At 52.5% G+C, this 15,907-nt stretch overlaps 8 protein-coding genes; 5 read left to right on the forward strand and 3 right to left on the reverse strand.

The window, feature by feature from the left end:
• Positions 1-2,505: 2,505 nt before the first annotated feature.
• On the forward strand, positions 2,506-4,497 carry RCC_10208 (related to transporter (major facilitator superfamily); the record flags this gene model as incomplete). XM_023775439.1 has 6 exons in its annotated part: positions 2,506-2,613; positions 2,696-2,764; positions 2,865-3,086; positions 3,145-3,758; positions 3,808-3,940; positions 4,039-4,497. The coding sequence occupies 6 exons, from the start codon at positions 2,506-2,508 to the stop codon at positions 4,495-4,497; spliced, it is 1,605 nt and encodes a 534-aa protein (XP_023631207.1).
• A 421-nt stretch (positions 4,498-4,918) lies between these two features.
• Positions 4,919-5,948, reverse strand: RCC_10209 (probable ADP-ribosylation factor; the record flags this gene model as incomplete). 2 transcript variants are annotated; one of them, XM_023775440.1, is made up of 4 exons in its annotated part: positions 4,919-5,011; positions 5,069-5,379; positions 5,438-5,649; positions 5,797-5,948. In XM_023775440.1, 4 exons carry the CDS (start codon positions 5,946-5,948, stop codon positions 4,919-4,921), a joined length of 768 nt encoding a protein of 255 aa, XP_023631208.1. The 2 variants fall into 2 exon arrangements, with proteins under 2 accessions (XP_023631208.1, XP_023631209.1); XM_023775441.1 differs by having other exon boundaries at positions 5,438-5,652.
• A 286-nt stretch (positions 5,949-6,234) lies between these two features.
• On the reverse strand, positions 6,235-7,862 carry RCC_10211 (uncharacterized protein; the record flags this gene model as incomplete). XM_023775442.1 has 3 exons in its annotated part: positions 6,235-7,350; positions 7,402-7,570; positions 7,627-7,862. The coding sequence occupies 3 exons, from the start codon at positions 7,860-7,862 to the stop codon at positions 6,235-6,237; spliced, it is 1,521 nt and encodes a 506-aa protein (XP_023631210.1).
• Positions 7,863-9,380: 1,518 nt separating this feature from the next.
• On the forward strand, positions 9,381-10,334 carry RCC_10212 (uncharacterized protein; the record flags this gene model as incomplete). XM_023775443.1 has 3 exons in its annotated part: positions 9,381-9,561; positions 9,619-9,733; positions 9,785-10,334. 3 exons carry the CDS (start codon positions 9,381-9,383, stop codon positions 10,332-10,334), a joined length of 846 nt encoding a protein of 281 aa, XP_023631211.1.
• Positions 10,335-10,748: 414 nt separating this feature from the next.
• Positions 10,749-11,723, forward strand: RCC_10213 (related to Found in Mitochondrial Proteome; the record flags this gene model as incomplete). Its single annotated transcript, XM_023775444.1, has 1 exon — positions 10,749-11,723. One exon carries the CDS (start codon positions 10,749-10,751, stop codon positions 11,721-11,723), a length of 975 nt encoding a protein of 324 aa, XP_023631212.1.
• A 300-nt stretch (positions 11,724-12,023) lies between these two features.
• Positions 12,024-12,601, reverse strand: RCC_10214 (probable ubiquitin-conjugating enzyme E2; the record flags this gene model as incomplete). XM_023775445.1 has 4 exons in its annotated part: positions 12,024-12,164; positions 12,216-12,341; positions 12,397-12,476; positions 12,529-12,601. The coding sequence occupies 4 exons, from the start codon at positions 12,599-12,601 to the stop codon at positions 12,024-12,026; spliced, it is 420 nt and encodes a 139-aa protein (XP_023631213.1).
• Positions 12,602-12,819: 218 nt separating this feature from the next.
• On the forward strand, positions 12,820-14,464 carry RCC_10215 (uncharacterized protein; the record flags this gene model as incomplete). XM_023775446.1 has 2 exons in its annotated part: positions 12,820-12,973; positions 13,029-14,464. 2 exons carry the CDS (start codon positions 12,820-12,822, stop codon positions 14,462-14,464), a joined length of 1,590 nt encoding a protein of 529 aa, XP_023631214.1.
• Positions 14,465-14,745: 281 nt separating this feature from the next.
• On the forward strand, positions 14,746-15,890 carry RCC_10216 (related to acyl-CoA dehydrogenase; the record flags this gene model as incomplete). XM_023775447.1 has 3 exons in its annotated part: positions 14,746-14,952; positions 15,010-15,458; positions 15,554-15,890. 3 exons carry the CDS (start codon positions 14,746-14,748, stop codon positions 15,888-15,890), a joined length of 993 nt encoding a protein of 330 aa, XP_023631215.1.
• Between the last annotated feature and the right edge of the window lie 17 nt (positions 15,891-15,907).

Genomic DNA, 15,907 nt, shown 5'->3' on the forward strand with positions numbered 1-15,907 from the left:
ATGCTCCCATCCAGCTTGATATGACCACAAGAATGACACGTCCTGTCGGGTGTCATCGGTACCTCGAAATGGGAGCATTTTGAATGCGATTGGGCTGTTATTGGAGGAGGGACGTCTCGGGCTGCACATGTAGGGCGGCAAAGTGCGATTCTATAGTCACGTATGATCCTCCTGTCATGAAGAAATGATTCGCATTCGCGTGCMGCCGCCGTTGCTGCTATCTATGTCTTTTGCTGTACATGAACCTCCTACGCGAACGTTTCGAGCCTGTACCTTGAGATCGCATCTCGCAATCATGTAGGCTCGCCGCGTTCGCGTGATTTTCGATGCTGGCAGATGCGGGCAACGTGGGATTTGCTGCCGCTGGATTGCAGAAAATTTCATCACGAACTGTAGCATTTCTCCGTGTTCCATGACTCTTGGGACAGGTAGTTGATGCGATCACCGGAACAAACTGATTCATCTTCAGTCAGTCTGATGGAGGCTGAAGATATGTAGCGGCCAACCCACACCCACGCTCCACAGAAAATGGACATCGCGCAGGTGGTAGGAAAGTCGGACGCAATTTCTTCTACCGGGCCGGGAACGGGAGGAAAACCACGAGCCATAAAGACAAGAGTGACCTCCAGCATGTCGCATAGCGAAGCCTGGATGGCTAACGATTAAGTTAACTCTACTGATAAAGAGAGAAAGGAAGAAGTTGAACGCACGAAGAAATTCTTATAAGAAGCCTGTCTGGACTAGCGTGGTTATGTCAGCTGTGATGCCTCAGGCACATCTCCAGCTGCACCTCTCTCCATGTTGCCATGTCGAGAAGACCTCCATATCTAAGCTGTTCCGGACCGCACCGCATTATTCGTCTTAACCTCCAGCATCCTCATGCATTCCACTCCCGCCCTCATCCTTGCCTTTACCGCCGCTTCCACTGTTACCTTCGCCTTTATCGACCTGCTTTCCCCGGTACGGAAGATCGTCGGACGGGGGCACACTCTGMTCCATATCGCGCAAGTCTTCCTCTTGAGCCTCCTTGAGCACGTCCAAGTCCATGCGAACTCTACGAAGGCATTCGTTGTCTATGGATGCGCTTCTTGGCGTCAGCATACGGGCTTCGGCGTAAACCCCCTCTGCAATGAGGCGGTGTCTAGTAAAAGTCAGTGGATGAAGAGATGGACATTGGTATGACATACTCCTCTGCCTCGGAATACCACTCGGCCGCGTGCGCCCACATCAAATGGTTCCTAATGATGTGCCATCTTGGGAGGGTAGGGTCCGAGAGGTTGCATTTTGCAGCCTCGATCGCCCCGCCCCAATCGCCTTTTTTGTAGAGAACCTCGACTTCTTTGAAGTCTCTGTTGTAAATGCGCTCCCAGGATATTGGGCCCTTTCTTGGAATGGGMCTTGGCTCCGACTGTGGCGGATCGACCGCCGTTTCCGCCGTCGAGTCTGTCGCTGCTTTCTGTGGAGAGATTGGGAGGGCGATCTGACGTGCTTCTTCGATTTCGACTTCTCTTCTAGACTCCACTTCGCGCAGCGACATTTCCGATGTTGATGTTGTGTTTATTGAGAGTGGAAATGACAGCGCGATGGAAAGAAGATGCCAGACCGAGAAGTGTCGATAGATAGAAGAGCAGACCGGGATGTTGCTGGTCTGCCCAATATTTCAAGTGAAGTGATTGCATTTTGCTTGGTGGGAAGGAGCGATGGACCGCACCTTCCATCGACATGTTTGAAGGTAGTTACTTCTTCATCCCTGCGCGTCGGAGTAAGGTATCGACAACTCTCAGGCCATGCCGCATCTGATCCCAGCGGCTCGTCGAGGAGGAGGAGGACAAACCAAAAACATCGAGCAGAACCCATTTGCGACTACGTTACCTGATCTGCTGGCATCTTACACGTCTGCACGAGAGCAGGCGTATCTCTCAATTGCTCACCTACCTAGTCAGACCTGAGACACAATCCTCCTTTGCCCTATCCTGCTTGTACGCATAGAAAGAGAGAGCTTGGTTTCCACTAAGTTCCTCTATGTAGGGGCTGATGGCGAATAAAAACTTTCCAGTAACTTACTTCCTCCATTCATCATGCCGATGGCTAGGTGGCGATTTCCGAAGGATTGCCCTATTTGGTTGGCACTTCCGATCTTGGGCATCGTATACGACGTATTCTCTCACTATGACCAACAGACACCACTTCGCACGCCAAAGATGTCAAGACACGCGGGTTCGGCCCCGACATTTGCTACATACCCTCTAAAGTGGCAATGAAACGGGACATATCTCACAAAATCAATGTGGATACGACGGCCGGGTCGTCATTCAAAAAAACTTGGCCGTCATTCTGCAGCACAATTACGACCTGGCTTGGTAATGCGAAGAGGAGCTCGTGAACGAAATGGCCAACCATAGGTGAGCACCGGTTGTGATCTTTTGTATTATATCTTTCACTGTTCTGCTTGCTTGGTTTCGATTACTCGTCTTTGCACTTCATACATGTCGTCCAGCCTCGAAGATGTCTACCAGAAACTCAAAAGAACATGATCTCTCCGGAGCAGATGAGGGAAGAGACACACCAATATCGCAACTTGAAGGAGAATCGGAAGATGCCCGTATCGAACGCGTGGGTATATCGTAGGGCGAAAGACATTTCGCCTACCCATCGTTTGAGACATTCACTTGCTGACCTTGCCCTTTGCTTGTAGTTGGGACGCCAGCGACCGGAAAAGCTCAAGTCTCTGTGGATAGAAATCGCCTTTGTCTTCTCCATAACGGTAAGGCCTTGAAGGCGAAAGTGTTCTCGAGCTACATGAGGCCTCATTCCACATCGAGATGATCTCAAACATTGCTAACGCATCCATCTTCGCTTTGCAGGTCGGCCAGGCTCTGGCAGAGTACTTCGTCTCGGGATTTACAATCTTGGTCCCAACCGTGACCAAAGCCCTCGATATCCCTCCATCTGCTACCACATGGCCCGCGAGCGCTTTCTCCCTGGTCGTATCGGCCTTTTTACTGCCATTCGGGAGAGTTGCAGACATATATGGAGGATATCCAGTATACATGGCGGGTATCACATGGTTCGCTGTCCTGTCTCTGGTATGGTTACAGACAATCATTCGAAGTACTTTAGATCGGCAGGCTGATTTGATTGCAGGCTCTTGGTTTTGCCCAGAATGAGATCACGCTGGACGTCCTGCGTGCACTTCAAGGTCTGGGTCCCGCAGCGTACCTCCCGGCTGCATTGCAGATTCTCGGAAACACATATCGACCTGGTCCGAGGAAGTCGCTCGTATTCTTCATCTACGGAGGTATGGGTGTGATGGGCTTCTTCGTGGGGTTTCTGTTCGCCGGCATTGCAGGAGAGTTTCTTACTTGGAGGTGGTACTTCTGGATTGGATCTATACTGGTTGCGATTGTCGCCGTGGCATCCTACATCGCCATTCCATCCGACGTGGAAGAGCACAAGAACAACGGCGTGAAGATGGACTGGCTTGGAAGTTGCACAACCATATCCGGCTTGATCCTTGTCATCTATGCCATTACGGATTCCAGCCATGCTACTCAAGGCTGGGCCACTCCACGGATCCTGGTTACATTCATCTTGGGCATTGGCATGTTAGCAGTAGCTTTTTATGTCGAGGGCTGGATAGCTGAACAGCCACTCCTTCCGTTCGAGGTATTCAAGATCAAGGGGATGCGGCCGTTCATCTTAGGCCTGCTTTTCTGTTACGGGCCATTGGGCATATTCCTGCTGTATACCACATTGCTGCAAGTCGAATCTCTCACTGTTCCTTCATTCGACTAACGAAACTGACAGGAGTTTGAATGTTTGGGGCATATCTCCCATGCAACTGGTCGCCTGGTATACTCCCGTGGTCATCGTGGGACTAATTCTTGCTATTGGCGGGGGCATGACCCTCCATCTTATCCCCGCGAAAGTTCTAATGGCAGTGAGTCAAACTGGAGTGTAGAAGTCATAGAGCGTGTCTCGAAACATACCAATTGCTCTCCAACATGTGATATGGGAGAACTTTGCTGACCTCTCCAGGTGACCGGCCTTGCAATCATCCTCGAGAGCGTCCTTCTCGCATTGGCGCCTGCAGAAGTCAACTACTGGAAATGGGTGTTCATCCCAATGCTATGCTCGACAGTGGCCTTTGATGTGATATTTAGCGTGGCGAACATCTTCTTCTCAACATCTTTGCCAGCACATCAACAAGGTCTGGCCGGCTCGCTTGGCAATGCGCTGGTTCAGCTCGGAATCGCACTTTTGCTTGGATTTGCAGAGGTGATTGCATCGCAGACAGCCTACCAGGGCCAGCAGCAAAGTTATCGGAACGTTTTTTGGTTCAATATGGCGTGCGGCGCCATGGCATTGGTGCTGTTCTCCTTTGTGAGCATTGGTCGAGCGAACAGTGATCTGACTGCCGACGAGAAAGCAGCAGTCAAGGCAGCAACTGAAGACGATGTCCTGCAGAGTTCAAGAGCGAGCACTTCTGAGAATTGACACTGTCAGTCAGGCGATTCCACACCAATGAGAAATGATAGTGAGACATGTTTGCAAACTTTCATACTCCTTAGAGGTAAACCCTCTACAAATAAAAGCAAAACATCACCGCCACCATAATGCATTCATTCATCCAGTCAACGCAGCATGTCTTGATCGGGGGTTTGGTGTGGGGTGTGGTAAAAACAGAGTACAAGACAGCTAAGACACGATAGTGTGGAGACCTTTCATTTTCCATTTGCCGTCGCTCGCGGAACCTTCCCAGCCGTAATTGCATGTAAATCTCGCTCTCCGCTTGTCCTGCTGCCGCAAACTTGAGAGTCGATGAGAGAGGTGGAGCAGAAAGAAGCGCGCGCACGGGAACCAGTTAAGTGGGTGTTCGTTGGCATGATTCGTGCATTGTCGTACGGGTCGCATGTATCTAGTTGTGGCCAGCCTTGCGCAGCGAGTTGCTGAGCCATTCGAGACCCTCGTAGAGACCGTCACCAGAGGTGGCGCAAGTCGATTGGATGTACTGGAAGCGGTGTCAGTGGGCGTAAGCCGTGGAGTTTCAAAGGCGCATGCTACATACCCAAGCGCGTTGCCTCAAGCTGTGCAGACCCMACTTGTCGGTGATCTCGGCGGCGTTCATGGCGTTGGGCAAATCCTGCTTGTTGGCAAAGACCAACAGGAGCGCATCGCGGAGCTCGTCCTCGTTGAGCATGCGCTGCAGCTCCTCGCGTGCCTCGACAACACGGTCGCGATCGTTGGAGTCGACGACGAAGATGATACCCTGGGTGTTCTGGAAGTAATGTCTCCAAAGAGGCCGGATCTTGTCCTGGCCACCAACATCCCATACGGTGAATTGAATGTTCTTGTACTCGACCGTCTCGACGTTGAATCCTGCACCACTTTTGTCAGCGCCGCCTTCGCCGTCATCATCTGCGATCACACTACGCACCAATAGTGGGGATAGTGGTCACGATCTCACCAAGCTTCAGCTTGTAGAGAATTGTGGTCTTTCCGGCTGCGTCCAATCCCACCATGAGAATGCGCATCTCCTTCTTGCCCCAAAGGCGGTCAAACAGCTTCGAGAAAGTGAGACCCATATTTGCGGTCGAGGGGTGGTGGTAGAGTGGGTGGGTTGTTTGGTTGTAGTTGGAAGAAACAGCGCTGCTGGGAGAAGGAGTGGTCAGTCACTGCATGGTGCGGAGGGCACAGGTGTCATTGTGATTGTCGCCCTGGCTGCCTGGACCGCCCGTCACGGCGTGCCACCTGTCATGTCGCGGCGCGCCACAGCTGTCATTCAATTGTACTCACCTGATGGTAGCACTGGATCTGTGGGATGGTGAGGTAGTGGTAACTAAGAGTGTGGAGAGTTGGCTGATGTTGAGGCAACCTTGAAAGTCGCCAAGAAACCGAGATAGGGTCCAAGGAGGTCTGAATAAAAATGCGGGCTCGCACCAGGTCATGACCGAAGTGGAGTTTCATGTGCGATTAAAACGAATGATTCAAACGTCCATTCAATCGGTCTTGACCGCATGTGACAAAAGCTATTGATCGACTACTGGGCCATCTGTAACGACGAACGCATGTGAAAATGTTCACTATGAATGGCAAATGGGAGAAGCGCGCAAGTGTGTCATTTCACTACAGCAGCATTCAAACAGGATTCCACTCCCTATCCAATGCAATGCCCGAATGCCCGGGACGCCTCGCTGTTGGGAAACATTTGTTAAGATGGCAGCAAATTTAGCGCTACTCGTCCTCATCCTCGTCGTCCACAATGCGACGTCTCTTGGTCCTCGCCTGTGGTACATCATCATCTTCCTCGCCCTCGGCATCCTCATCGTTCCCTGAGCCCGTTGTCTCAGCAGGCCGCGGTCGATCGCGCTTGGGAGTCGCCGCTCGCTGCGAATTCACAATGCCCTCGTCTTCGTCCTCGTCATCATCGACAACCTCCTCCTCATCACTGGGTGCAACAAAATCGTCTTCTTGGTCGTAGCTGTCCTCCTTGGAGAAGCGTTTGTYGCCAAAGTCTTCGTCGTCACTGTACTCGCTGTTACGCCGACGACGTGGCTTTGCGCGAGGTTTGTTTCCTTGGGACCGCCCACGACCCTCCACCTCTTCGTCCTCGAGCATGCCGACGTTGAGTCCACCATATCGACTCGAGGAGAGCCCAGCACGGCCAAGTGTACGATCCGTCCTGAGTCGCTCCCGTTCTTGTGCGTGCTCCCTCTTCTTCCTGTCGCGCATCTGCAGCTTCTCGGCGATTTCCGCCTGCTTCCTCTGCAACTCTGGGTCGGTCTCAGTTGCCTCGAGCTGGCCCGAGGCTCCTCCCACCTTGGTCGCATTCGCGGCTTGAGACAGCGCGGCCTGCAGGCGTTCAATGGCATCGTCAGTTACAGACTCGGTCTGTCTGACAGTCATTCCAGCAGTGATCTTGTGCGTGACCCGCAGGGACTCTGCGGATTCCACCGGGACCACCAAATACGTATAGGCGTCCTTGGTCTCATCGTATTTCTGGCMAACCTTCTGTCCAGGCAGTATGCTTGTCGGGGTCGGTTTGGCTGGGTTCCGCTGAGGAGGCGCCAGCGGATTACCGTCAATCTCGTATTGGGTTCCTGGATCGGATGCGAGCTGAAGAGTGACGGAACCGTCTGACCACCTGTTTATCCGCGCATTCGACTGGAGCTCTGACGGATTTGAAGGCGAATGACGCCATCTGATCGTAGACAAGGCGGTATTGTAAGCGGAGAAAGTCGCAGTTGGCGCCGCTTTCGAGTGATGATCGGTGGTTGGGGGCTGGAACGTCGTCGTCTGCCATGCCTCTGGCTCGATGGTCAAGAATGCTGGGACTTTTAAGAGGTAGAGCTGGTGGATGTTAGCTTGCTATGCGAGCTCACGTAGAGGCATGATCCATACCTCGCCGTCGCTAGGCTCTGGCAGCGGCTGTCGCGCTATCTCCATGTCCATGGTATTAATAGTATGCTCTTCAAATTGCTGCACTGGCGCATCTTCCTGTCCAGGAGCTCGATCATTCCTCTCCATGTCATCACCAGAATCGAGCTCTGCATCTTCCAGCTGGCGCATGCTATATGCAGTCAGTTGGTACAAGTCTCGTTGCGCGCGTGCGAGTCTCCGACCTACCCAGACTTATCTAGATCTCCTAAATCGCTGTCATCGTCGCCGAAAAGGTCGTCGGCATCCTCTTCTGCATCCTGAGCTACCGCAACATCGCCTGCTTTTGACCGTCTGCTGCCCGCCTGCACGTCTTCTTCATCCTCGTCCACGTCGCCATTGATGGCATTTSGRGCATTTTCCGCTGCACGGTCTTCGTCGGGAAACGCGTTGTCGAGCGGCGAGCTGGCATTCTCTGCAGCCATTGTGGGCAGTGCTGGACGCGGCGCGTTGCGAAGTGGTGGTAGCTACGCGCGAAGCCGTGTCGATGTCAATGATGAACTCYCGTGGATGTGGGAGTAGAAGTGGCTGCGACCTCGAGGTCGAGATTGGTTGTGTTTGTTCGAATCGTCGCATCCGAGAGTGATGTATTCTAAAAAGATGTATCCCGGTGAATCTTCGAGTGAAAGATCCATGTGAGCTTCACAAGCGACGTTCGGCGAAGCTAGAATTAAACCTTTGGGGAAGGCGTGTTGGACTTGTTTCACCTCTCGTCTCGACCTCCTTTGATTGAGCACACCCCTTCTTGTTCAATCCGAGTCTTCACTCTTTCGACTCCGAGTCTGACCGCACTTCACGACCACCAACACATGATGTCGTCCTGGATGAACAATCTGTGAGTAATTTAAGCTTTTCTCCTACACTACTTGGTGAGAGTTGGGCAAAGCGTGTGGAGCGGAGCAAGGACATCTTTGCCGCTCTCCGTTACAATCTCTTGGACCATTGAACACCTCGCTGGACTGGATTACCGACAGAGGAAATTTACTGGAGGTAAGATCTCAGGTCGTTCTTGTGAAGCAAGCGCGCAACAGGATCCCGGAGCCCAAGGACCGCCTGCCTTTCGATGGTGGTAGAATATCGCTGCTGGACTCCATATCATGATCCGCCTTTCTTTTACTCATGCAGAGGTTCGGAGCTCAAGACAGACTGGCGGAATCTTTTGCACTGTTGCAAAATTTCAAAAGGCAACAAAAGATCCCACGAAAAGCCACTCCGGAAGGCTCTCGCTGCTCGGCGCAAGACCAGATGGAACTCCAATTGAATGGCCTTCATGGAGGCTGGTCTACGAGGAGATGACGAGACTTTATGCTTTGAAACGGGAGCCTTCTTGCTGCGCAAGGTCGAACTACCTCTGACTCCTGGCATTACAACACGTATTGGGTTCACTACGGGATACCTCTCAGCTGTGGCCACTGGCATCGGTGTTGCGGCGACACTCGCTGCGAAACCAACGAAGGGCACTGGCACCGTCAGGTTTTGAATCAGGCCAACGCAGGCGTGGTCAGTAATCTCAATCATGGATGCCGTCGACGGAATGCATTCACTCCCATGGACCAAGGGACCTCAGGAACGACGTTGCACCACGGCACCATCAAGTCTTACAAACAATTTTATTGATACACTCCGCGGTTCTCATTGCTACGATCGGCGTGGAAACGACGACGCGGAGACATTGAAGCTTCCCTACTCTCGGTGTATTGCACGCTCACATCTGGCCCACGAAATCTCCGGAAACCACCACCAGGCCGCTGCAGACGTCGTGTCACAGAAATCTAAGAATCTCCGCTAACAGTATTGTTCTTTTCCACAGACGCAACTTGGGACGCCAAGCAAATCCGACTCGCCCTAACGCACCACCAAGCCGCGGCAACACATCCTCACCGTCTGCATACAGTCCGTCATCGCAGGGACCACTTCCTTCGCCATCACAATCATCATCCACCATGGCTCAGAACGACCAGGCTCATCAGAGCAACCAAGCTTCTCAGACGAGCCAGGGCTCGAAGAAGAATGTGCCGTACTTCTTCCGAGAGCAATGCGCGGGGTTCGTCGTCAAGGGCAATTTCATGACCCTCGCTGCGAAGCCACAACTCGTCGAAGAAGGCGAGTGGCTAGCTCATCAGAGTGAGTTGCGCATTCTCGTCGACTAAAGGCTCCACTGTTGCTGAACCCACTGCGCAGTTGTCGAACAGAACCGCCAGCTTGGCGGCATGCTCAAGATTATCCAAGCTGAGAGCAGCAGTCACGGCCGCGCCCTTTGCAACGAGCAGGCCTGTCCGAGCATGACCGCGGGAAAGTAGGTATTTCATCTAACTCGTGTTGGCTGTAGGTGCTGATTGATGAAAAGTGTTCTCTACAACTGGATCGACACAAACCGCAACCCGATCAACCTACCAGCTCCCACATATATGAAGCATATCCAGACTTGGGTTGCTGGCAAATGCCAGGATGAAACAATTTTTCCTACGAGCAACCTCCCTCCTGGATATCAATTTCCTACCGGTGAGCAGGTCAGCAAAGACGCCAACAGCTGGATCGGCAAGACGTCAGGCTTTCCGCAGCGATACGAGAATGAGATCAAGAACATGTAMAAACAAATGTTCCGCTGTTACGCACACATCTATCACTCACACTGGATTGTGTTCTGGGACAACAACATCTACCGCGAGCTCAACACCCACTTTTTGCACTTTGTCAACGTCGGCTTGATATTCGGTCTACTGAATGCCCGTGACATCGAGCCTATGTTGCCACTGATTGAGATCTGGGCCCAGCGTGGCGACCTTCCAAGCTGGGAGGCTGCTACCGCTGCCTCCGAAGAGCGTGCTGCGGGCGCGACTGCGCCCCCAGCCGCGACAACTCCTGGCTCGACGGCTGGTCAGCGCACATCTGCCTGAGCGATAAGGAAGAGTAATATGACGCCKATGAAAGCATGATTACGGCGTTACGGGCTATTGCCAGCGGCTGCTGTCAGCGCGAAGGCGGGTGAAGAACTCAAGAAAGAGCACAAGGGGAGCATTGATTACTGATTATGATTACTGCTTGCGTCCGTAGTTCTCGACCAACATAGATGCGTYCACGCGCGACATCAAGGACAAAGGAGATTCTGCGTTTTGAGTGAAGTCGTAGTCCAGCTCCATATGTCCTTTTCTTTCGCTTCTCGTTATCGCATCAGATCCTTGTTTCACGTGCCAAATCCACTCCCGCGGTCTCGGGAGGTTTCCAGGAACGGACTCGAGAACTTCACGTCCGGCCAACCAGTTGACGGCCAAACATCCACTCTTCGAAAGATCATACGGCCGCAACTCGCAATGGCATTTCCACAGCGCGGTCTCAGCATTATATTAGCTTCGCCGCCATCAGTGAGGTCGGCGATTTTTCGGAAGGCCATCACAACAACCGTCGAGAGMACAAGTTCCCGGAGTCCTCTCGCAGCACGGATCCCGAAGAACCATATAACAAGCCACCGCCGGCACCAGACCACTACTACTTTTCCTCCTGCCCCAGCTGCCATCACTGCTGCCACCGCGACGACTCCTCAACCCCCGCGACGGTCCCGAATCCTTCGCTTCTTCGCAACCACCGGACTTGTCACAGTCTTCTTCGTTGCCGGTTTCGCTATGGCATCTGCACCCGCTGCCGAAGCTGTCAACGGCTATCTGCACTTTCCTTCCGATGCAGAAACACTTGAGCTGTTTGAGCCCTCTWCTCCAAGCGCCACGGAGATCAACCACCACATACTAAACCACCCACTGGCGAAGAAGCTGCGGTCACAGACCCACATCACCGAGAGCAGACCGCACATGAAAATCCCAGAGTCCATGCGACCCCATAATCTTACTAGCGGTCCACTCATGGGCGAGAACAAGATCGAGGTACCTCCGCTCATGTTCGCAGACCAAGATGCCGAGCTTCCCTCTTCCACACAGTTCTTCTACCTAGGGAAGGCGCTATGTGGTCACCCTGGAATAATACAMGGCGGTCTTCTTGCTACTCTGTTGGATGAGGGATTGGCACGTGCTTGCTTCCCGGCATTACCGAACAAAATCGGCGTCACAGCAAGTCTCAAGATTGACTACAAGCACCCATGTCCTGGAAACAGCTATGTGGYTTTGAAGGCAGAGACAACAAAAGTGGAAGGTCGCAAAGCATGGGTGAAGGGCTGGATAGAAGTTCTTGGGGATGACGAAGAAGGAACCGGCGTGAAGGTGGTGGAAGCTGAGGCACTCTTCATCGAGCCCAGGCATGCTGCGCAAATGGCCAAGCTATACGGAGGGAATGCTTAGTCGGCGAATCGCCCTCGCAGTATAGACAGAACCAGTAACCGGGGTCAGCATAGAAAGAGGAATTCGAGATCTTGCCGAGAAGCGGAGCGCCAGACACTAGATGTAGGGACACTAGATGTAGTCATGATGTACAGTCCGCGTTGGAGCACTTGTACCCACCATGCGATCTCGTTCATCATTCATTGCTTCATTCATAGTGAACTGAGACGACAAACGCTCCTAAAACGCCTAGCCTGCGGCCGCCCTTCGCGCCCGTGCTATGCTGAGAATATCCATGCCCTCATAAATGTTTCTCTTGACTCAAAAGTTGGTGCCTTCTGGAGGCTGCGGAAGCTTCTTGTTCGCAGGAGCTGCCATGTACCGTCGAATCTCGATGAGAATAGTCTCCATGGTAAAGTCGCGCTTCCACACACTGATGCTTGGGAGCTTCGAGAGGTCGACCTTTAACATGGTCAGCTCAACTCTATCACATTTCTGGAATATCTGTCCCACCTTCCCATTTTGCGGGTTCACGCAGGGCAAGTTGACTTTGCTGATGAAGGTCACCTCTGGAGGTGAGTCGGGGTAGCTGTTACCGCAGACAATCTTGAGGGAGTAGATCCGGTTTTCATGCACGCTCTGCAGGCTTCTCGTTAGCCTCAGCCATACGACAAGGAATCGTGAGTGAACACACGTGGGGTGGGCCCAGAATGGTGCCGTTCCAATTTGTCATGAGCAGGTCGTCGCCTTCATCCAAACCATACGAGCAGGCCTCTAATTTTAATTCAGTCGGTGTCCAAGGAGATAGGTGTGCAAAGTGCCTCACCTGCTCCCAAGCCTTTCTCGCCTTTTTCAAGCTCCTCGAGCAGGCGAAAGTTGCGGGGGACTTTCGCGCCCATGATTGTTACTGGATGGTGGTGTTGCTTGATCGTAGGTGGTCCGATGATCTCGAAGTCGTTATGGGCGAAAGCGGACGTGTGTGTGGATGTTGTTTCAATTGAAGATGAACTCGGTCGTACAGAGTGGAAACACAAAGACCCCGCTGTGTGGCTGAAAGTTCTACAGGGGCATAACTTACTACACCGACATGTGCCCACCATCAATTGCATGACAGAGCATGACGGACTCCAGATCTCGTTTTGAAGCGCTATCGCCGGCACATCTGGAAGTACATCTCCCAAAAGCTCAGGACCTTGACGTTGGTACACTACTCCGAGTGGGCGGTTTTGAGGAGCTGGCGCGAGCGCCAGGGCGACGGAACCTATTCTTCGGTATCACCTCGATATGTCGGTTTAAGGTCCACCTTACTGAGACCTGGCAATGTAGACGAGGAAGCGAACATTCTGGTCGTCCTCAAGACGGGGCATAATGAGACAGATGTTCGTCAAAACCTCTCCAGCCTGGAGCTCATCTTGTCTGCACATGCCACAGATGCCGTCCCGCAAGGAGCCGGCAATGCTGCATCGGCTTCTGGAAAGCATGATCTCGTGTCGAAATCGTTCTCCGCGACCAGCTTTTCAGATGTCGTATCAATAGGCGACAATGCGTATGTGATATGGAAGCCATCCTTACCTCTCCCACGCCCTCGTGCCAGGCTTCAGCGACCGGCGATATACTTCACAGCTACTCTCAAGATGGACTCCAGCAAAAGTGATGGCTCTCGGAGAATCGACAAAGAGTACCTCACAAGTTATGAGCCGTTGCCCGAGAACATACTGGAGCCATTCCAGCATGACCGAGTCCTTGGCAACTCCGACGTCTATCTGTCCGAGACGAGGATTACCAAAATCGCACCAAAGCCTCTGAATGTTGAATCAGATGTGAAGCCCATCCGAGGAGCTTCGAAACGGGCGTATCCTGCTGTACCGGCTCTGTTTACGAAACTCAGATACTCTACGCTTCCTGATGCTACCATTGCCAGCTTGCACGTGGAAACTTCCCATCTCATTGCAGGCACTGTCCAAATTACGGAGGTGGACCTCAGTGTTCAGGACCTTCTTGTGGAAGAGATAACTAGTCTCACACTGCCTTTGCAAACCCGAGGCGGGGACGAAACCATATTTCTCTACAAAATCACCAGCAAAGGCAATGCCGCGAGTCCAACTACAAACCCACAGGTCAAAGTCTCGATCAAAGCAGACGCAGCTCTCGATCAGGGGTCTCACATCGATCTGAATGTCGACTTGCAAACAGACGCAGAGATTCCGACGCATAATTCACACCCTTCATATGCCTGGTCACGGCCTCTCAAAACGTCGTCACACCATAAGAGTTTATCCGTGCAGTCGATGGGCAGACCAACGTCTACTGATGGCGGCTCAAGAAAGGCCGACTCTGGAGCAGCAGGTGTTATCTTCACTTTCGCATGTCCAGCAACAACGCAGAAGAATGAGGAATTCAAGATGTCAGTCAAATGCTTGAATCAATCAGACCGACAGCGTCGCTTTGCTGTGGTTACACTGCAACCGCGGAAGCCGTTGACAGGCCTACAGCCTGACAATGACACGGAGTCCGATCTCATCGCGAAGATATTTAATGCGCCACCGCTGGCGCGAATCAAAACACCTGATGTACTGGATCTGAATCCTGATCTTCGCATAGGACCTCTGCCTGCTGGAGCTTGCTTCGAAACGCACCTGAGTTTCCGGGCAATGACTTCTGGTCTGCTGGACTTTGGAACACTGAGGATTATCGACTTAGATACAAGGCAGAGCGTCGACGTCCGAGAGCTGCCTGATGTTGTTGCCTTGGAAGCGAGTTGACTTGATGGAAACCAATAGCATGAATGCTCGTTTGCGGAAGGCGCTCGAGCAGGGGTCTGCCGGAAATAAGGTATGAGTGGAGATACCCCACGTGGACTATTATCCCCAGTTTTGTGCATTCCCCGCCTCGGCAACGGCAACGCAGGGAAGCAAAACGGGTGTACCCTCGGTGGATGGAGCTTACAGTTTATACATACGACGAGGGCTTCTATTGAGAGAGATCATATCAACACTCTCATACCCCTACCCCTCTCTCATCTACACTTCCCCTGATCTTGACTATGTCTGTTCCATTCGCCGAGCCACCGTGGGCGAACGGTCTTCCATCGTACTGGTTTACCCCAGAGCTTGCACAATTCCAAAAAGCATGCAGAGCATTCATGACAGAGCATCTTACCCAGCATGCGTGGGATTGGGAGAGAGAAGAGACTGTGCCAGCGCACGTTTTCGAAACCTTTGCAAAGCACAACATGCTTGTACCAGCCTTGGTAGGCCCTCCCCAATTCAGTTGCCACGCTGAGGGGCCTGTACTGACAACTATCTAGCCAGCGCCACTGCCGGTCAAAGAGCTGAAGGCCAACGGCATCCACGACATCCTAGGGACTAAAGTCGAGGACTTTACCGGATTCCACAACATGATATATGGCGATGAAATGATCCGCTCTGGATTGACTGGACCTGGAGGCAGTCTCWCAACAGGCATGGCTTTTGGTGTTCCACCTATCATCAAGTTTGGAGATGAGCAGCTCAAAGCCCGGTTTTTGCCTGATCTCCTTCAGGGCAAGAAGCGGACTTGTATTGCCATTACCGAGCCGGATGCTGGATCAGATGTCGCCAACATCAAGACTACTGCCGTAAAGTCCGCGGACGGAAAGAAATACATTGTCAATGGAACGAAGAAGTGGATCACCAATGGCATCTGGTCCGACTGTGCTACCATGGCCGTGCGAACGGGTGGCCCAGGACCAGCAGGACTCTCGCTGCTTGTCGTCCCGTAAGTAGACTGAAATTTGGGAGGCTTAGGGTATCGCGAGATCTTCCCTTGGCCCCGTCGTGTCTGAGGCATGCACTGACCTCCATAATTCGCAGTCTCAAAGGACATAAGGGTGTGGACATGAGACGCCTGAAAGTCTCTGGTCAGGTCTCTGCCGGAACCACATTCATCGAGCTGGACGACGTAGAGGTGCCTGTAGAGAACTTGATCGGGCAGGAGGGACAAGGCATGAGATACATTATGATAAGTACCACCCGCCGACGAGTTTCTGGTCGTTATACTGACAACCTCCAACACGAACTTCAATCACGAAAGATTGAGCATTGCCATTGGTGTTACCCGACAGTGCCGCGTTGTGTTGTCTGCCGCTTTCGAATACGTCCTGAAGCGCGAAGCATTCGGAAAGACACTTTTCGAACAGCCAGTGGTTAGACATCGACTTGCAAAGG

The sequence above is a fragment of the Ramularia collo-cygni genome (assembly GCF_900074925.1).
Source record: "Ramularia collo-cygni strain URUG2 genome assembly, contig: RCC_scaffold21, whole genome shotgun sequence".
Taxonomy (NCBI): Eukaryota; Fungi; Ascomycota; class Dothideomycetes; order Mycosphaerellales; family Mycosphaerellaceae; genus Ramularia; species Ramularia collo-cygni.